At 65.2% G+C, this 20477-nt stretch overlaps 1 protein-coding gene across 1 annotated transcript in view; it reads right to left on the reverse strand.

The window, feature by feature from the left end:
* Ablim2 (actin binding LIM protein family member 2) overlaps positions 1-20477 on the reverse strand; it is a 54753-nt gene that overhangs the window by 1098 nt on the left and 33178 nt on the right. The window contains exons 4-11 of the mRNA XM_048364151.1: positions 17425-17537; positions 16184-16310; positions 14834-14927; positions 10262-10349; positions 8264-8322; positions 6687-6764; positions 4036-4182; positions 362-482 (exon numbers count right to left, since the gene is read on the reverse strand). Of these exons, the coding sequence (XP_048220108.1) occupies positions 362-482; positions 4036-4182; positions 6687-6764; positions 8264-8322; positions 10262-10349; positions 14834-14927; positions 16184-16310; positions 17425-17537 (827 nt within the window). The remainder of the gene's footprint in view (positions 1-361; positions 483-4035; positions 4183-6686; positions 6765-8263; positions 8323-10261; positions 10350-14833; positions 14928-16183; positions 16311-17424; positions 17538-20477) is intronic.

Here is a 20477-nt window from a genome sequence, read left to right on the forward strand (position 1 = left end):
GACTGCGGACGCCCCCTGGTGGCCAGGCTGGGCACCTACACCGCTCACGTCTCCCCAGACCCACGCGCGGCTGGGGCTGTGGTCTGGTCCACCCCGCGCGGTCCTCTCTCCTCCTGACACGTGAGCTCACCCCCACACGCGCCGGCGTGGCTCCCTGGATGCGCACTGCGGGCGGCTCCGTTAGCCCGCAGGGCGCCCGCCGCCCCTCGCCCGGCCGGCCGCAGGACTTCCGGTCCCGTCCCGTCCGTCACCGCGGTGACCCGGCTCCCCCCCCCCCACTCCCAGCCCCCCCGCGATTCTAGGCCCCTGGAGAAGTCGCTTGATACCAGCAGACACGAGCAGGACGGTGTCACGGGAGTACCTGGACGGCTGTAGTGTTGGGGCGACCGTGACGTCGGGGTGTAGCGCCCGAGGCTGACGGAGCCGGCGGAGCTGGGGCTGGAGGTCCGGCACTGCTTGTAGGAGCGGTCATCCTGGTCTCCCTGCGTGAGGAAGCAGAGCGGTGGGCGTCGGGAGCGCCACCCGCCCGGGGCCTCCTGGGTACCCCAGTCCTGAGGTGGACGCCCGCAGCCCCACGCCGGGGGTGCATCAGGACAGCCGGGTCGGGGGAGGCCTGGCTGCAGGGCTGATGTGCCCCCCCCCGGCCTGGGCATGCTCCCTATGCTTGTCAGGTGCCCCCCCATCTGCCCCTCCCCGTGGTGGGGACCCCAGTTCTGCTTGCCTGGCTCTGGCACCCAGGGCTACGTGGAGCAGCCCCGAGAACCGTGGGGGGGGGATGTCCCTCCGTGCCCCGGGGACCCCCGCGCGTGGTGAGCAGGCACCTCCGCATGCTCGGGGTGTCCTCAGAGGGATGCAGGCACCCCCGGGGGCCCCCAAAGCCCAGCTGATGAGACCCAGAAGCACCGCCACACAGCCCCCACGCAGGCAGCAGAGGGGCTGCTGGGGGCGGCCCGAGCAGGCGGCAGAGGCGTGAGATGGCAGGGCTCTATGGCACCGGGGAGCGGGGTGGCCGGGGCCTGGGTCACGCCAGGCCGGCCAGGCCCTTGCCGGTGCTGCCGGGATGCGCGGGGGGCGGGGCGCCCTGGCCTCCGGGCTGAGCTCCGCCTCTCGGAACTGCGGGGGGGGGGGGGGAGGGGGGTTGGGGGGACACGGCTTCCTCCTGCTCACTCCACCCCGCTCGGGGGCCGCTAGCTGTGCTTCTCCAAGCCCCCCCACCACCTCCCCCGGGTCCCACCTAGCACCGTGAGAGCCCTGGGGCCTGCCCCGCCCCCTGGGTGGGCGGTGGGGGTGTCCTCCCTCCCAGCGCCCCCTCTCCTGGCCCTACCACTCGCACACTGAGCTGGGTCCACGTGGGTCCCATGGTCTGATGCCCAACGACAACTGGCTGCGGGCCGGAGCAGGGCTGCCCAGCACCCGGCAGCCCCAGCAGGAGCAGCCGGGGCCCTGCTGCCCCGAGGGTCCCGGGGTGCTGGGGGGGGGGGCACGTGGAGGAAGCAGGCCAGGGCTGGGTAGAAGATTCCGACTCAGAAGCCACAGGCGTGCGGGGAGGGCTTTGGCCCGGACAGACACGGAGAGGCTGGGACCCCTCCTGAGGACCGGGCGGGCAGGAAGCACGCAGCCCCAGGGAGGGGGGCCGAGGTCCCCCCCCCGCAGACACACCCCTGCACCTGAGAAGCAAGCTCTTTTGAAGAGCAGGCTGTCTCAGGCATGGGCCGACGCCATGCCTGGAGGGGCCCTGGGCAGGGGTGCTGCGGTAAGGAGCCCCCTCCACGCAGGGAGGGGCCGGGGACCCCGCTGGTGGGCACAGCTCTGAATCCTCTGTCTCTTTCTACAGCTGGGACCCTGGGACGGCCATCGGCCTGCCTGGCGCCTCAGCTCCTCCACTGAGAAACTGTGGAAATGGCAGAAGTCACCTCTGGGGTAGTGGCGGGGCAAATGAACCCCTACATAGATCGTGCTCACGGGAGACCTTCCTCTTTACCCCGGGTTGACTGACGGGGTGTGGCGTCACAGGGCGTGACGTCACAGGGCGTCACGCCACGGGGGGAGGGGAGGGACATCCTGTCGCGGGGTATGAGGACGTGGGGCGCCACCGGATATGACACCGCAGCGTGTGTGCCGGCACCGGGGGTGACGGCGTGTGGCGTGCGATGCCGTGGGCTGTGGCGCCATCGTGGCCCGATGGGGCAGGCTGGGCTACGGCGCCGTGGGCTATGGCGTTGTGTGGTGTGATGACATCATGGGCTATGGCGTCGCTGGGTGAGATGGGATGGGGAGTGATGGGGTACGACGTCATGAGCACGATGGGGCTATGGCGTCACGGTGTGTGACGTGACAGGGTTTGGCGTCGTGGGGCGGGGCGGGGTGCCGTGCGGCGTGATGTCACTGGTATGACGCCGCGGGCACGTGGCCGCACGTGGGACATGACGTCACGTGTACAGTGGCCCTCCCTGACGCTGCCGGATTCCCTCATGTACACCAGGAACGATCTAGATCTCTGACTAAGGAGCGAGGGAAAGCCCCGGGGTTGCTCATAAAAAAGGTTTTTGACGGAGCATCTTCAGGGGTGCTCGTCTCGGAGGCCTGGGCGTCGCCCCCATTCTTCTGGGGCCCAAGGTAAACCTCGGCCAGCCCAGGAGGCCGTGACCCAGGCCACAGAGCGTCCAGAGCCCCCCTCTCTGGGCATCCGCGGGGGGGGGAGGGGCGGGGCGGGCGGACACACGGGGAGCATGCGGGGGGAGGGGGTTATAAACACAGCCGGCGCCGGGCGCGGAGCCCTCCCGTGCCGCGCCCGCTGTCTTTATAACCAACCGCGCGGGCGCAGGCACCGGAGGGCAGCGGGACGGGAGCTCACGGGCGGCAGGCACCGGGACGGTTACCTCAGTCGGCGTTGGCGACAGCCACTGAGGCGACTGCGGACACAACACAGAGGGCCGTTAGCGCCGCGTCGGGGTGGCCCAACGCACGGGGGGGGGGGGGGGGGGGTGAGCACCACGCCGGGGCGGGGGCGGGGCGGGGGCGCCCAGGCAGGAAGGAAGCCTCCAGGCAGGAAGGAAGCCCCACGCGAGGCACGCGGCGGGCGGGCCCTCTTGTTTGTGGAGCACAGTCCCAGCCCCGGGGGGAAGGTGCTCGGCGCCCCGAGCCGGGCCCCTGCGTTCACCGGGCTCGCCCGCGATGCCCCGCCGCCCTCGGCGGACACCTAGCCTTCCACACAGAAGGCTGTGGGGGGGCGTTAGGATCCCGGGGTCCCCTCGGTCTTCTCGGGAAAGGCGAGGGGAGGGCGTGGCAGAAAGACAGTGCCGGGGACCGGGTGGGGTGCGGCTGGGCCGCTGGAGCCCCGGCTCGAGGCACGGGGGCGCCCGCCCCCCCGCAGACATGGCGAGGCAGGGCGGTGACCCCGGGGGGAGCACGCGGGGCCCACGGAGGCGTCGCCTGTGGCCGGTCCGGGGACAGGGTGGACCCCATGCCCGCCCGCACCCCACGCCCCGCCTCGTTCATGAGCCCCTGTGACCTGAGCGGGGCCGTCCTTGCGCCCGGCCTTGTGTCGGCCTGGGTGCCCCGCGACGCGATGGCTGAAGTCACAGGGCGGGGAGCGGGTTTGGAAGGACTGAGTTTTCCTGCCCGGTGCCCCGGTGCCCCGGTGCCCAGCCACACACAGACCAACGGGCACAGGCCAACAGCCAGCCGGAGCGGCAGCCCCTCTCCCTGGCAGCCACAGTCCCACGGGCCTCTCCACACCACAGAAAGGAAAGCAAAAGGGGAAAGGCAGCCTCGAACTCAAACGCCCAGGAACACCGTCTGAGGGTCAGTCGGGCCCCGGGAGCTCGCAGGAGAGGAGGGCCCGGCCCCGGCAGGGTGGCGGGGGGGCCACGCGCCCTCCAAGGGCAGAACGACGCAGTCAGGCGCCGCGCAGACGCCACCTCCTGCTCCGTGGGAGACCTGCCCTCGCTCCCGGGGGTTGTGGATCCGTGGGCCGGGCACGCGGGAGCCCCCTCTGCCCCCGGGCCTGGCGTCCGGCCCCCGGGAAGGCCGTACCTCGCCACAGCTCTGCCTGTCCCCCGCAGCATGGCTGACGTAGGGGGAGTAGGAGATCATGTCGGGGCGGTCGATGTTGTAGATGGCCTTACTTTTGGGAAGAGCTGCCAAGTCCCTGTAGTCCAGGATCTCATCGCCAAGCTTTGCCTGGGAGAGGAGACGGCAGAGAACGGACTGTGAGGTCCCCGGCCCGGCCCCGGCGCCGGGCGGATGACCGCCGGGTGGAAGGGCTCGGGGCAGCGGCTGAGCGCACCCGGCCCGCGGGGAGGGCGAGGCCGGACTCAGATCCGCGGCCTGGGTCTCCTGTGAGTTCCCTTCTCTATGGAGTACGAGGAGAACCTGGCTTCTCTGTCACGGGCCAGGTCAGAGGTCAGGCCTGTGGTCTGTCAGTCCAGGGCCTGCAGATGATGAGACTCGATCTGAAGTATAACAACACACACACACACACACACGCACACACACACGCACACACACGCACATGCACGCACACACACACGCACGCACACACACGCACACACACACACGTGCATATAGGGCCACACACATGCACTCATGCATTGATATTTTTGCCAGGCATACTTACACATATTCCCACACATTAGCACACTTGCTGGTATACCAGGACTCACAGCAAACTTGTGTGCACACACACGTGCACACACACTCATGCGTACATATGCATATGCACTCGCACACCCAGCACTTTCAAGCATGTCTGATGCAACAGCAAGATGCCAGGCATCTGACAGAGCCAGGGCATGACTTCAGGGTTTGTGGGCCCATGCTGGGCCGCTCTGGCCCACGGTGCTCCCACACCCCCGTGGCCCACGAGGTGCTCCCACACACCCCCTGAACGAGCAAGGGATGCCCGGCATCTGTGCCTTTCTCCCGTGCTGGTCCGCGTCTCTGTGTCTCAGGTGCGGCCCACCCATCCTGCGTTGCTCCCGCCCTGCCATCTGCCCCGGCCTCCCCCCACCGACCCCAAGCTGCAGATCTGCGCGTGCTCCCCCCCCAGCACCTCCCACTGCCCATGCCCTCCCTGGTGTGTTCATGTTGGAGTCTGGCAGTGCCCTTGTGATCCAACCACTTCCCAGGAGCCCCACCTCTGGCACTCACGCGGGGATCCGGCCCTCCACGCAGATCCCCGCGGGGGCAGGGGACACCGGGACCAAACCAAACGGAGGAAGGGGGCGCGGCGATCGCCGCGAGCGGGGGCTTCTGCGCCCTTCCTCTGGGGCTGCGTCGAGCTGAGCCTCTGTGAGCCCCAGATGGCAGAAGCAGAGTGCTTCCCATCCTACCTAGGAGCTCCAGGGGCCGGGAGAGGCGAAGCCCTCTGCCTGGGGCACACAGCAGCCCGAGCATCTCACAGGGGCGGGCTGGGCCTCGGGGGAGGCCCCCACCAAGGTGCTGCTCTCCTCCACGCGAGCGGCGGACCTCAGCTCCCACGCAAGGGTGCACCCAGTGAGCGTGCACTCGACGCAAGGGCAGCGTAACGATCGTAACGGCAGCAGGACGGGCCTGCTGCTGGGGGCTCACGCCTGCCATCCGAGGCTGCGGTCTGAGAACTTAGGATCTCCAGCTATACTACGAGCTCTAGGCTTTATTTTCTTGAAGTTTGAAGCCCAGGCAGATTCCATGAAACTGTCATCTCCCATTAAGCATGAGAGAGTAGGGGTGTGGGTCATGTCTGGCACAAAAAAAAGTATGGGCAGAGGTGACCCTTGCTCAACCCTCATGGGTGAAAATGGCGTGTGTGTCACCTCCCTTCCCTTCCAGTTCTCTCCCGGGACACACGCCTCTCGCCGCACTCCCTGGGGCTCTCTTTTGACCATAAATCTTATTTAGGAATAGTAATAACAGCCAGGTGCTGGTGGCTCACGCCTGTGATCCCAGCTACTCAGGAAGCTGAGATCTGAGGATCACAGTTCAAATCCAGCCCGGGCAGGGAAGTCTGGGAGACTCTTATCTACAATGAACCACCAGAAAACCAGAAGCGGCACTGTGGCTCAAAGTGATAGAGTGCTACGGAGAACAAAGAGCTCAGGGATAGTGCCCGGGGCCTGAGTTCAAGTCCCATGGCTGATAAAAAGGAAAGAAAGAAAGAAAGAAAGAAAGAAAGAAAGAAAGAAAGAAAGAGTAATAACAACAACCTCTTATTTCTAATCCTATCAATCAGAGGTAAGGGCTAGAACAACTTTCCACTAGTTTTTATACCTGCACGTGCATGTACACACACACACACACAAAGCACGCACACGCACACACACACACACAGACGCACAGGATCACAGGGGCTAAGCCGCCCCCGGTGGTAGGTGCTCTCTGCTCACGAGGACGCTCTGTGGGCTCCCTCCCCCCACGTGGATCCGTGCTGGGCCTCTCGGGGCCCCCCGCGTGGCCCCCCCTCACTGTGGCTGCGGCCGCGGCTCTGCGCCCCCGTGGGTAGCTGCACCACTGGGAGGGGAAGGCCCGGGTCAGGCAGGCATCCATCTGCAGGGGTTGGAGTCACCCTCGCGGTCTGCACGTTCCTCCGCCCCGGCAGCGACAGGCAGGAATGCATCTCCCGCCGCTGCGTCCTCGGCGGCCCCTGACTCGGTGGGACCCCCCCCCCGCACGTCCCTCTCCCCCGAGCCCACAGGGGCCCCACTCACATAGATCACACGGCTCGGGGACCCTGAGGTGCTGGAGGCCGGCGCGGAGATGACGCTCTCTGAGGAAGTCCTGGTCTCCTGGAACAGAGGGTGGAGACTGAGCCACACAGTCAGCATGAGGAACCTTCCAGAAGCAACGGCCACACTCCAGCAGGAGTGCCAGCTCCAGTGGTCCCACTCATTTGTTCTCAGGATGGACACACAGGCTAGCAGGAAGGACAGCAAAACGACCCCGAGACAGCACGGCAGGCCACACGGTCCAGGCGAGGTCCAAGTCATCAGCTCAGACGCCACGCCGGAGAGGCTAACCCACAGCCTCCCCCTCTGAAGCCGCCCCAGGCCAGGCAGGAGGCCCTCCCGGCCCAGTCATCACCCGTGACGGTGCCCCAGCTCGGCTCTCGCCCGCCAGCCCGCCAGCCCGCCAGCCCACCTCCCTTCCCAGGGCCCTCGACGTGCCCCGCCTGCCTCACAGCCCAGGCCCGGGCCCCCAAAGCCACCGCCGACCCCCTACCAGGCCGTCAGAGCCCCCACGGCCACCGGTGGGGTCCTTCCTGGAGGTCCCCCGTGGGCTTTTGCTGGGCCCTCGGCTCCTCAGACATCCCGGGCATAGGGTCAGGCCCCCGCCTGTTTGAGAGCAGCGGTGCCCGGTGAAGGGTGAGGAGTGGACGCTAGCCCCCTTCAGCCACGGGAGATGAGGCGGAAGTCACAATGCGTGGCTGCCTGCTGCCCCCCTGGGGTGACAGCCCTGGGAGTCAGTCCTGGGGTGACAGCCCTGGGAGACAGTTCTGCAGGGCCGTGGACAGAGCTCAGTCGGTCCTGGTGCTGCGTGCCACAGCAGCGCGGACCGTCCTGGAGCCCAGGAGGACGGGCCCCTGCCCCGTGCAAGGCGGGCCACCCCCAGGCCCCCCGCCAGGGGTGCTGCACCATGTCATCCGGCCCGGGAGGGTCTGTCCCGAGCTCTCCAGTGCCGGAAGGACTTCTTGATGCTTAGATTATTTTTTTTGTCCCTCCGGCTCAGGTCCTCCTCCTCTCATCTTCCTCCTCCCTCCCCGCCCCCCCCCCCCGTTATTTAGGGAGCCGCTGGCCGTCCGTGTCCGTCCGAGGAGGGCAGCCCTGTCACGCTAGACCAGCTGACCCGCGACCATCACACCTGCGCACGGAGCCCCAGTCAAACCTTGTGTCCCAAGCTCGCCCGGGCGACGGCGCTCTGTCCACTGCCCTGCACTCAGGAAGGGGAGAAGAGTCCGGAACCCACGTGGGGACCCTCCCGATGCGGGCGTCCCCTGGCGCCCCCCTCTGCCTGGGTTCCCTGCCCTCTTGTGGTAAACTGAGACCCGGAGTGCCGGCGCTCCGGGAAGGCTGCTCCGGAGGCCGGTCCCTCCTGCTGCCGGCCCCGGCGCCGCCCTCAGAACCGCAGGGGCGGTTCCGGGGAGCGGCCAACGTCACGGCTGCCCCCCAGCGCCGACCGCCCTCCGCCACAGCCGCGGACGCTGGCCAGCCCCTCTGCGCCCCGCGACGGGCGCGGGGGCGGGCTCACGAGAGGAGAGGAGCCGAGGGGGCCCGCGGGTCGCACCCACCTTGCTCTTGTCTTCAGTCCTGGCTGCCTGCCGGCATGCGGGGTGCCAGATGGAGGAACCTGCGGACACATTTCCAGGAGGGAGGGTTAGAGCCGCGGCCCCTCCCCCCCGGGCCCGCGTGTGAAGGCAGAGGAGGGCGCTGCGGGCCCAGGCCTGCCGCAGACGGGGCGCCGCCCGGAGCCCCTGCCTGGGTAGACACAGGGAACCTCAGGGGGCTCCGGGCTCCTCACGGCCTGCCCAGGGGTGGTGGCCGGACTCTGTGTGTGTGTGTGTGTGTGTGTGTGTATGTGAGAGAGAGAGAGAGAGAGCTTGTGAGGATGCATGCGTGCGCCTGCGTGTGCAAGCATGCATGCGTGGGCCCATCTGTGCGTGTGCGTGTCTATGTGTGCGTGCAGGCATGCGTGTGCACGTGTGGGCCTGTGTGGGGCTGACATGGTTATTGTTTTTTAACTTTTGATGATTATCAAGATAACAGAGGTTCCTTAACTAAAAATGGCAGTGACCTAAAGGAAGGACAAATTAGAAGGCCGAGGCCATCTGTCACCTGCCACAGGACGGTGCGCGGGTGACGGCACCTTATGGCTTTGGGTGGCAGGAGTCTCGAGAGTCCCCCTTGCTGTGATGTCGCGGGACGTCACGCGGAGGTCTGCACGCACCTGCTGCATGGCCGACTGAGCTCCCCGCCCTGCCCCCGCCCTGCCAGGCCAGGGCGATTTCTAAGCCACCCCTCAGACTCCCCTTTGGGGTCACACTGACTCCTGACCGGGGCCTGCCAATGTCCGCCCTCACCAGTCAATAGGAGGCCGGTTCCTGCAACTCCCCCTACCCTGCCTCCCCAGGAGGAAGGGGGGGTCTGGTCACGGTCTAACCCGGGGCCCTTGAGAGGAGCTGGTCCCCCTGAGTTTATCCGCAGAGGCCCTGGTGACAATGTGGATGACGGGGCCCCCAGGGGACAAGCCACGGGGACCCCTGAACCCCTGCCTGACAGAGCGGCCCTGACGGCATAGCCGTGCCTGCTGAGAATGGGGCTGTGTGGGGCTCCGGCGCCCAAGGAGGGCAGGCAGGGGCCCCAGGGCGGCCCAGCACGGTGGGCCCACCGAGGCCCGGCTCCGGCGTGCCCCTCGCGGGGCTCAGGCACCAGCAGCCGGGCCCCACCTCCCTACAGTGTGGAAACCCCAGGTCTCAGAGGCCCAGGCAGCCCCATACAGCCCCAGTGTTCTTGGGGTGCCCCCACGGAGACGGGGGCAAGCGATAAGGAACATCTTTGTTCCCGGGACAAGGTCTCCCGATGCCGGCGGGTGTCTCCCGGCTCCCGAGGCCCCCGTCATGGTGCCTGGCGTTGGCTGGCTCTCCGTCTGAGGCCCATTCACAGTGGGACTCGAGGGAGCAGGTGACGGGGGAGGCAGGGGGGACGGGGGGGAAGCCATCCATCTGACATCACCCTCCAGGCGGGAGTCTCACCCTGGGACGCCCCGTGTGGGTGGTCACATGGCACGCTGCGGGCCTAGCTCTGCCCCTCGCCCCCAGCCCCCCGCCACTCAGCCCCCTCCAGACTGCAGAGACAGTGTCACCGGGGCACACTCCTTGCCCGGCCCCTTGCCCACAGCCACCCCCCCACCCCCCACGCCCTGCCGCCACCCCCATTGCTGGTCCTGAGCTGCTGCTCAGAGACCAGGCGGGACTGCCGCAGGACAGTGCCGAGCGAGAAGCCGCTTTCCCGAGCCCCCTGGGCGGGGCGTCCCAGCCGGAAGCAGTGTGTGTGTGTGGGGGGGGGGCACCTCACAGTCTTCCTGCGAGCTTTGCTAGCACACGCCCGCACGCCTGGGGCCTGACCCGTCCCCTTCCCGCATCCCAGGCCGCCGGTCGGCCAGGCGGCCCTAGGTGCCCGCCCGCCCCACGGCCCTCCCGGCAGCGGCACCTCGCCCAGGCTGTGCCCGGCCCGTGGTGCGGCCCGGCCGGGGCGTTTCCTGGGTGAAGCGGCACCCCTGCAGCCTTTACCTTGCAGGTACATCTCCTCGCCTTCCGCGAACATCTGGCCGCACCGGACGCATAGCGCACAGGAAGGGTGGTAGTGCTTCTCCCCGGCCTGCAAGGAAGCAGAGCACAGGGCTCGGGACTGCCCGCAGGGGGACCCGGCCCCCAAGGTGGGCTGGCTCAGGCCTTTGGGGGTACTGGCAGGGGACGCATCTGAAGGCCCAGCAACCCCTGGAGCTAAAGGTTCTGTGACTGGCGGGCACCCCCAGGCCACCCAGGGCCCTGCAGGAAGGCGGGCGAGCCCGGCTGCGCCGGCCCGGCATCTGGTCTAGGTGTGCAGCTGGCCCTGTCCAGGGCATGCAGGGAGGGCCTCTCCCCTCTCCTGGGCACCTCCTGGGGGAGGAGGAGGGGCAGGAAGGGAGGAGAGGGGGAGAGGAGGAGGGGGAATCTTACAATAGTGTCTCCCCATGTGGAGAGACCAGAGGCTTAAGAAAACCACAGGTTTTCTTTTTGCATCTCTGTGATCTTCAGTGAGTTCAGAGAGTATTTTGCATTTTAATCATTCTTTTTTATGTGTTGGCAGTTTAGAAGTTTGAGCTTCAGGCCTCAGGCCTGCTAGGCCTGTGCACCTGTTACCGGATTTGTCAGCGTCGGGGAGAGCCATCGCTAGTGTGTCCAGCTTCCCCTCTGTGGTGAGGGGCCCTCCTGGCTGGGGTCCCCCCAGTCCCCAGGAGCCCTGTGCCCTGGCTGGAGTGCCCCCCCCAGTCCCCAGCAACCCTGGGCCCTGGCTGGGGTCTCCCCGGAGGGCAGGGCCAGGCCTGCAAGTGGCCGTCGGATCTGGCCCGGGACGCAGAGTGTGCAAGGCTCCTGTGGGGAGCCCCTCACCCCCAAAAGGAGTCCAACTTCCTCACGCCCACCGAACCTGGGAGGGCCACCGCCTCACTTGTCCTGTGTCCCCTCCACCTGACCCTCTGTGCCTCTCCCGCCTCAGGGCCGCAGGAGCACGAGTGGCCGGCCTGCCACACCTCTCTCCTCTCTCCCTTGTCCTCAACTCCTTCTAGAAAGCGGCCCAATGTCCACCCTGTCCCCACCACCCCAGCGGCGCCCCAGCCAGGGAGGAGGCCACACAAGGTGCTCTAGATGAGTCACCGGAGAGGCTCAGGGTGCCTGCCGCGAAGATGGCCGGCCAGTGTCCTGATGTCCTTGGTGCCAGCTTCCATGTAAGGGAAAGGACCAGAGGCCTCGTGGTGGTGTGGGGCCGCTCCGTGAAGCAGGTGTGTGAAGAGGTTAGTGGTCGATGAGCAGGTATGCACAGGTGTGTGCCAGTGTATGTGCACCCGTGTGTGTACCTGTGTGTATATGCACACCTGTGTATGTGTGAGCCTATGTGCACCCGTGTGTGTACACCGCTGTGTGTCTATGGGTACCTGTGTGTGTGACCTCTGTGTGTGCAAAATGGAAAAGGATCATTTCTACGTGCTAAGTGTGGAAGCCTCAGTGGTGGTCTCATTGGGAGTGAGTTTGCTGACTCTGATAAGGAAGTGGTCCTTCGAGTGTGCTTTAAATAAACATGGCTATTTTGAGAGGGAGAGAGAGAGAGAGAGAGAGAGAGGCAGCTTGAGAAGTTGACTTCTCAGTCCTCGGGAAGGAGTGTATCTGTTTGGAAGCCCGGCTCTTTGCTGCCGAGGATAAAGGTGCACGTGGTTAGGAGGAGGAGAGGGAGGGGGCGGAGGGAGGGGGAGGGCCAGGAAGGCAGGAGGGAGTAAACAAGCCCCGCTGTCCCCACAGGGGGCGGGAGGTGTGAAATGGCAGCCTCCCAGCAGTCTGCAGGGCTTCTGGAGGTGAGCGGGTTAGGAAAGCAAGGGGGCAAGGAGCAAGGGCAGGGGCACGCGAGGGAGGAACAGTGGTCCCCAGGGGATGCTGGGCTGCTCGTTACCATGGAGACAGCGTGTGCCGGGGGAGGGAGGCCCAGACCCGGGCACTACCAGGGTGAACCGCCGGCAGAGCTGGTAAAGACCTCCACCCCGCCCCCACATTCATCCCCTCCACAGGAGGCTTCCGGAGTCACTTCGAGGGGAGCAGACGGGGGTCCAGGAGGGCGGAAGTGTGGACGCGGCAGGACCCCCGCCCTGCACACCCGCCCTGCACACCCGCCCCCTCTCCCCGAGGGGAGTCCCTCTGAGAGGCGACGGCTCTCTGTGCCTCGACTTCACCCACCCAGAGCCAGCTCTGCAGCCCGAGCCGCTCCCCCACCCCCAGCTGTCCCTCCCTCCCAGACCACTACGTGAGCCCCACACACACACAGAGCGGACTCCCCAAGGAGGGCTCAAGAGAAGGGGGCAGCCCTCACTCACCATGAATGCCCACTTCACAGACAGGCGCTGCCGCTGGCACCCAGTGCCAAAGACGGCCCCTGCCTACCCCCCCACGGGCCCTGGGCGGGGGGGGGCTGGGGCTCACTCCCACCCAGGCACTAGCAACACCCTGGGGACTGCCACGGGCCAAGGCAGGGCCTGGCCCATCCCACAGAGCCGCCGGAGCCCTGCAGCCTGGCCAGGCGCCCTACCTGCACGGCGCCAGGCGCCCGGCCCCCCTCTGCCCGCCTGGTGGCACGGCCCCCCTCCGGCGCGTGGGCCCGATGGCGCCCTGTTGCTCCCGCGCCGGCGGTGGGTCTGCAGCTGGGCGCCGGCCGGCGGGGCTCGGCACCGGGCTGGGCCGGCGGCCGGGACGCTCGCTGCCTCCCGCGGAGCCCGCCGCGCCGCCGCCGCGCGCGCCTGGGCTGAGGAGGCGGCTCGGGCTCTGCAGAGCCCGCGGCCCCGCCGCCGCGCACCCGCCTGCCGGCAGAGGCAGAGGCGCCCGGCGGGGAGCTCCCCACCGACCTCGCCCTCGCCCTCGCCAAGGGCGGGAGGGGAAAGCCAGGCCGCTTCGCGCCCTGCAGCCGGGACGGCCCCCTCCCCAGGCGGAGCGCGCCCACCAAATCCCCAACTCTGCACGTGCCCGGGGGCTGCGGTCACGGGGTACCCCTGCCCCTGTGAGCCAGAGAGGGGCTGGCCGCTGGCTCAACCCTGGGGGCCCCTCCCCCGTGCCCAGGACCGCTCTGGGCAGGGCCTGGGTGTCGGGAGCGCAGGCGGACCCCTGCACGGAGCGGCCTGCGAGCAGCGCCCCTGCTGCGGCCTGAGCCCAAGGCGCCCCAAGTCCGACGCGAGGCTCAGCCGGCGCGCCAGCGCAACCTTCTCCCGGGCAGAGGCGTGGCCTGTGGCGGTCTGCCAGGGGCCAAGGCCACACCTGCCTGCTGCCTTCTTTTTTATTCTGCCTCCTGCCACACAGGTGCACACACACACATGCGTGCACACACACACACACACACGTGTGTATGGCCCAGCACACACAGGGAGTTCCGGTACATCGTGGAGCTCTACAGACACCGACGGGGGCAGGGGGCAGCTGGCTGCGTCACGGGCATGCATGAGAGAAGGCGCCCAAGGGCCAGCGGGAGCCCTGTCGGGAGGGGGGAGGGGGAGCTCAGGGGTCCTGGGCAGCAGGGGCTGTGGTGTAAGTCAGGAGGACCCCTCTGGACTCACCTGAAGGGAGGGTGGACATGCTCACACATCCCCGTGTACAGAAATGCCCATCACGGCGATCCTCACCGCGGTAAAGATCTGGAGGGCGCCGGGGCTGGCTGCTCACGCCCGGAATCCTAGCTACTCGGGGCGCTGAGATCACTGAGACTGAAGCCCAAGAAGGCCCTGTCCCAGCTAGCAGCGAACCCGAGGCAAGGGGAATCGGTCCAAATGGGAAGCAAGACCATAGCTCAAGCAAAAGTCTGGGCTGGAGACGGAGCCCAGAAGTGAGAGCCTCTGGGTAGCGACTGTAGGGACAGGAGGGCAAACCCCAGGAGCACCAGAAAGAGACCTGGAAAGGCTATGACCAACTGTAAGTGAGTGTTCTAGCAAATCCCATCGCGGTCAGATAATGAAGCACAAGGCAATGTTAAAACTGTGCTCGTGCGTGCAGCACTGGTGGCCCACGCCTATATTCCTAGCTGCTCAGGACGCGAGGACGTGAGGATGAAGGTTCAAGGGCAACCCAGGTAGGAAAGTCTGAGAGACTCTTATCTCCGACTAGCCAGCAAAAAGCTGGAAGTGGAGCTGTGGCTCAAGTGGTAGAGCCACCAGCTTGAGTGAAAAAGCTCAGGGACAGCACCCAGGCCCTGAGTTCAAGCCCCAGTACCTGGGGGGAGGGAGGGCGGGGAGCTAGGGAGAGGAAAAGGAAGGAAGAAAGAAAAAAAAACAGCACTTGGAGGATCCAGTACTCGAGAGGATCTAGCACTCAGAGAGAATCCAGCCTGGAGAGGACCTAGCACTCAGACGACCTAGCACTCAGGGACCCAGAACTCCAAGGACCCAGCACTCAGAGAACACAGCACTTGGAGGACCTAGCACTCAAAGACTTAGCACTCAGAGGACCCAGCACTTGGAGGACCCAGCACTTGGAGGACCTAGCACTCAGGAGGACCCAGCACTCAGAGGACCCAGCACTCAGGAGGACCCAGCACTTGGAGGACCCAGCTTGAGGCCCCGGGCCCAGGCCACTTACCTCCAGTGTGCGTCCGGTGATGTACTGCTCGCAGCCGTCACAGCGGATGCCGAACTCGGAGTGGAAGTCGGCCTCACAGTAGGGCAGCCCGTCTCTGCAAGAAGACAGGTGGTCAGGGTGAGGCGGGGTCTCCCCGAGGTCATAGCACCGGGTCCCCAAGATGCGCCCCCTCTTGCAGAACAACACACGGCTGTCATGGAGAGGGTGTGCCGCCCCTCCCACCGCAAGGACCCCTTCTTGGATGGGTAGAGTTGCCTGGGCACCAGCCCACCAGGGGCATTACAAAGAGCACAAAGGTTCCCGGGGGTGGGGGGAAGAAACCGAGGCACGCCGCTCAGAGGGTGATGAGGGGCGGGGGCCACTGCAGAGGCAGAGCCAGCCAATGCCAGGCCCATCGGAGAAATACAGCCGACTCCCTTCCAGGCCCTTCCCACGGGGAGGGGAGGCGCGGGGGGAACACAAGCCCGGAGGGGCGTTTGGGGGCACCCGTCCCGGGACAGGCCCGCAGGTTATGGGCATCCCAGAGGCGAGGCGAGGCCCGGGGCTGGCCACACCTGGAGCCCAGGCTGGTCCTGCGGAGAGCGGAGGGGCAGTCGGGCAGTGTGGAGTGAGCCCGTCACGCTGGGGGGTGCCCAGCCCTGTGGGGACAGCACGGCCCGAGTCCCACGGCTCGTTTCCAACCTGCCTTAGTCACTGCCATGGCCGCACACGGGGCGGGCGGCCATGGAGGCCGGGGAGGGGAGGTGCCGAGCACATCTGCTGGGCTCCAGTGGCCACGCCCCACTGGGTGAGGAACTGAACCCCTAAGGGAGGAGGACTACAGGAGAGGAGGAGGTGTGGCCAGCGCAGACACCGGGGCTGTCCTTGCAGATCCAGGGCCGGGCCCACGCCCCACGGAGGCAAAGGGACCAGGAGGGAAGACACGGGTGGCGTCCACACGCCAGGGACCCCAGCCCTGCTCCCCACACAAACCCACGCGACAGCAGCAAGCCCGGGAGGCGTGCAGATAACGTCTCCACGGCAACGCCGGCGCGCCCTCCCCCTCCACTCCAGGACGGCAGTGGAGGCTGCTGAGTGACGCGCGGAGCCCCCGACACCCCCGGACCGCGTGGGGGCCCGAGCCGTCACTCTGCACCGGGCCGCGAGGGAGGCCTGTGTGTCACAGCGGCTCCTTCCTGAGCCCAGAGCCCGGCTCCCCGGCTCCTCGCGGACACCGGGCAGCGTGTGGGCCTGGCCGAGAGGGAGACGCGGTGCGGGGAGCAGCCCCCGCCCGGCAGCGGGACGCGAGGCCCGCGGGGAGGCAGGCTGGGCCCCAGCTGCCCCAGGCTGGCGCGCAGAGCGGGGACTCACTTGCTGATGTACTCGGCGTTCAGGAGCTTGCCACAGGTCTTGCACTTGAAACAGCCCAAGTGCCAGTGCTTGTCCAAGGCCACCAGGGCCTGGCCGCTGGCGATCTCCAGGCCGCAGCCCCCGCAGCCTGAGGAGAGAGCGCAGGGCACCGGGGTTGTGCTGAGAGTGGGGGGGGAGGCCCTGGGGGCTGCCCATGGGCCCCAGCAACCCCGTCAAGGGCAGCTGGGCGGCGTGGAGGCAGGTGGCCCTGTCCCTGCCGCTGGAAAGTTCTCGACGGGAGCCCTGCCTCCCAGAGGCTCAGAAATCAACTCAGATCAGGGGGCCCAGGGTGTGGCTGGCCCAAGGAGGCCGGGTCCCCAGAGAGCAGCCACCCCCCTGTCCTCCATGCCGCTCACACAGGGGACATGTGGCCCTGGAGGTCGGCACCCCTCCTTGCCCGTCGCCCCCGGCTCCTTCTCCCTCCACCGTCCGGCTTGCCCGGAACCAGCTCCCTCCAGCCCACAGCTCCTCCGGCCGCCGGAGGCCCTCACACACAAGGCTGTCCCTTCCAGGGGCCCCGCCAGGCCCTGGGGCTCCCTCCCGCGGTGCCCAGGTCTAGCCAGCCCCCACCTTCTCTCCACATCGCTCTTCATCCGGCTGCCAACCGCCCCCCGGGTCTCATCCCCGCGTCCCGGTGCCTCTCCCCTGCCCACAGCCCCGGCCCCGGGCCTCCGGGCCCTGCCCCACTCTGCTGAGCCTGAGCCGGCTACCCACAATCCCCCGCAGCGAGCCGCTCCTGTCACTCACTGTCATCTCCGGCTGAGGGCTGAGTGGGAGCCCTGGCGGAGGAGGGGGGAGGCAGGGCACGAGGGGGCAGAGCTCCGGCAGCAGGAGCCCGCTCCTGCACAGGGTGAGTGTGTGGTGTGTGTGACTGTGCACCTCAGACGTGTGCCTGCGTGTGTGCGCGCGCGCACACGCGCAAGGAGGTATGGATGCGCGCTACGCTGTGATGCACCCGAGTGGAGGTCCCAGAACCTCCTTGCTTGGCTGCCAGGAAGCTCTAGATGAATGGTTCCCCTCCCCCCGCCCCCCTCCCCCCGAAACCTGGCTGAGAGCTCCGGCCTGTGACTTGAGATGCAATTGGAAAGGCACTACTGCATGCGAGGCCAATGTTCCAAGACGGGATCCCCTCCCCCACCCCTCCCCACAAGTCCATCCACACCCCTCCCCTCCCACCCTGGGCCACCCCTGGGCCCACTTACTCCGAAGGCCCTGGGACAGGTGTGCGCCGCCTGTGGCCGGGGGTGGGGAGCACTTCTGACACATGCATTCCTTCCCATTGAAGGTCACGCGGTCCCCCGGAGGAAACGGAAGCCTGCAAGTACAGAGCTCGTCACCCACCAGGCCACCCCCACCCACCGCACGCAACCAGGCCTCACCGAGAGCCCCCTCCCCCAGGGCTGGGTGCCAGGCACCGTGACACGAAGCCAGAAATCTGCAGAATAACCAGCTTGGACTGCAGCCCTGCCCTAACCATCTTCACGGGCTTGGCTGTCTTAGTCAAGCCTGCAGTACGGTGCACGTGCGGAGCGTGAGTGGATGGGTGATGAATGGGTGATGATGGATAGATGATAGATGAATAGATAATCAATAAATGGATGGATGATGAACGGATAGATGAATGATGGATGGTGGATAGATAAGAGAGGATGGAGGATAGATGGAGAATAAATGATGGGTGGGATGGATGGATGAAGGAAGGAAGGATTGATGATAAAAGGATGACAGATGAATATAAGGATGGATAGGTAATCAATGGATGGATGGGTGATAAATGGGTGGATAGAGGATGGAGGGAAGACAGAGGACCAATGGAGAATGGATGGATAGATGGGCAGATGGTAGATGGATGATGCATGGATGGATATAGAACAGATGAATGATGATGAATGGGTGATGGATAGAGAATGGATACATGATGGGTGGAGGGATGGATGACATGCTGATGGATGGATGATGGATGGATGGAATGATGGATGGATATACGATGGGTGGATGGACGGATGGATGGATGAGATGCTGATGGATGGATAGACAATGGATGGATGGGTGGATGGGTGGATGAATGGATGTGTGGATGGATGGACGATGGATGGATGGATGGGTGGATGAATGGATGGACAATGGATGGATGGATGGATGGATGAATGGATGGACAATGGGTGGATGGATGGGTGAATGGGTAGATGGGTGGATGGATGGATGGGTGGATGGATGGATGGATGGGTGGATGGATGGATGATGGATGGATGGATGATGGATGGATGAATGGATGGACGATGGGTGGGATGATGGATGAATAGAGGGTGGGTGGATGAGCAAGGGGAGGATGGAGGCCCGCAGGAGCATAGCCTTGGCTGCTTCACCCTGGCTGCCTAGCTTCTCCACAGTGGCCTCACATTCACCAGCACCCTGAGCCAGCCCCTGGGGTGGGCAGAGGCGGCCCTGGTGCACTTGGCCTACACGCTCACAGCCCCAGCTCACGGAGCAGAGCTGTCCTTGGCTGCCTCTAGCCAGTCTCTCTTCGTGGGGCCCAGGCTCCGGCCCTGCAGGCCTCTCATCATGCTGGCTCTGTGGCGGGCTCCCCTCGGCATGCCGCAGCTCCACCTTCCTGGGGGACTGGGGGTCCCTCACAGTTGTGGGACGTATGTGCTCTGAGTTCATTTCCCACTGTGTGGCTACAACCAGTTACTCGGCCTCTTGGTGCTCCTGTTTCTCACGTGCACGCAGAGGCGGCGAAGCCTGGCACCCCTAGCGTGCTGGCGGGGCAGGAGTCTTCCATTTCTCTCTGATAAACACCTGAGAACGGGATTCACGGGCTAAACGCCTATTTAAGGGGATAGGGAACTGCCAAATGGTCTCCATGGAAACAGCAGCGGTAACCATCCCTCCAGCACAGGAAGACTAGCTGGAGGCTCCACCAGCCCCAGCCCTCCCCGCGGGGTGGAGCTGGCAGCTTAATCCAGTGTTGCCTGGCTTTCCACACCCCGTTAGCCACTTGAGTGTATCCCTCTGTCTTCCTTAACAGTATTTCGACTGCTTATTCTCGCTGCACTCTGCCTGCCCGTGAATGCTTTGGGATCTTGTGGATGTCATTTCCCTTCAGCCCGCAAAAATTCCTGTAACTCTATCACAGCACAGGTCTCTCTCCTAGGAACAAGCTGACTTTGCTTTTGTCAAAAGAAGTCTTCTCAGGCTGGGAATACGGCCTAGTGGCAAGGGCGCTTGCCTCCCATACATGAGGCCCTGGGTTCGATTCCCCAGCACCACATATATAGAAAATGGCCAGAAGTGACGCTGTGGCTCAAGTTGGCAGAGTGCTAGCCTTGAGCAAAAAAAGAAGCCAGGAACAGTGCTCAGGCCCTGAGTCCAAGCCCCAGGACTGGCAATAAAAGAAGTCTTCCTCAACATCGTCTTCATCAACATCGTCTTCCTCATCTTCTGTGTGTATATGCTATTGGGCTTGCATTCGGGACCTTGTGCTTGCTAGGCAAACACTCTACCAACTGAGCCCCAGCCCCAGCCCAGCGTGGTTACTTTTAAGACAGAGTCTTGCTTTTTGTCCAGGACACCTCGGCCTCGGTCCTCCTGAGACACCGTAGCTGGGTGCACACCACTGCACCTAGCTTTCTTTTTCTTTCTTTTTTTTTTTTTTTGCCAGTCCTGGGCCTTGGACTCAGGGCCTGAGCACTGTCCCTGGCTTCTTCCCGCTCAAGGCTAGCTAGCACTCTGCCACTTGAGCCACAGCGCCGCTTCTGGCCGTTTTCTGTATATGTGGTGCTGGGGAATCGAACCTAGGGACTCGTGTATCCGAGGCAGGCACTCTTGCCACTAGGCCATATCCCCAGCCCGTAGCTTTCTTTTTCTGTTGGTTGAGATGGTCTTGTGAGCTTCTTTTCTCTGGGCTGGCTCTGAACGGCAATCCTCCTGATCTCAGCCTCCCAGCAAGCAGCTAGGATTACAGGTGCGAGCTGCCATGCCCAGCTCCTCCTCTTCATTCTTTCCCTGCTCGCTTGATTGACACTAGTTTTATTCACAAACGATACAATGTACAATTCAATGGATTGTAATGTATACAGAGCTACAAAACCATCCCCTTGGGACATTTTAACCACAGACATCAAAAGGCCTCCTGGTCTCAGCAGTCTATCCTTCATCTTGAAAGGTTCTTCTGAGGGGGGAGGGGGGTATTTTATGGTTTTTCTCTCCTTTCAGCATTTAGAGCTCCGGCATGGGTAGCTCTTGATAGAAGTCT

The sequence above is a fragment of the Perognathus longimembris genome, chromosome 16 (assembly GCF_023159225.1).
Source record: "Perognathus longimembris pacificus isolate PPM17 chromosome 16, ASM2315922v1, whole genome shotgun sequence".
Lineage (NCBI taxonomy): Eukaryota > Metazoa > Chordata > Mammalia > Rodentia > Heteromyidae > Perognathus > Perognathus longimembris.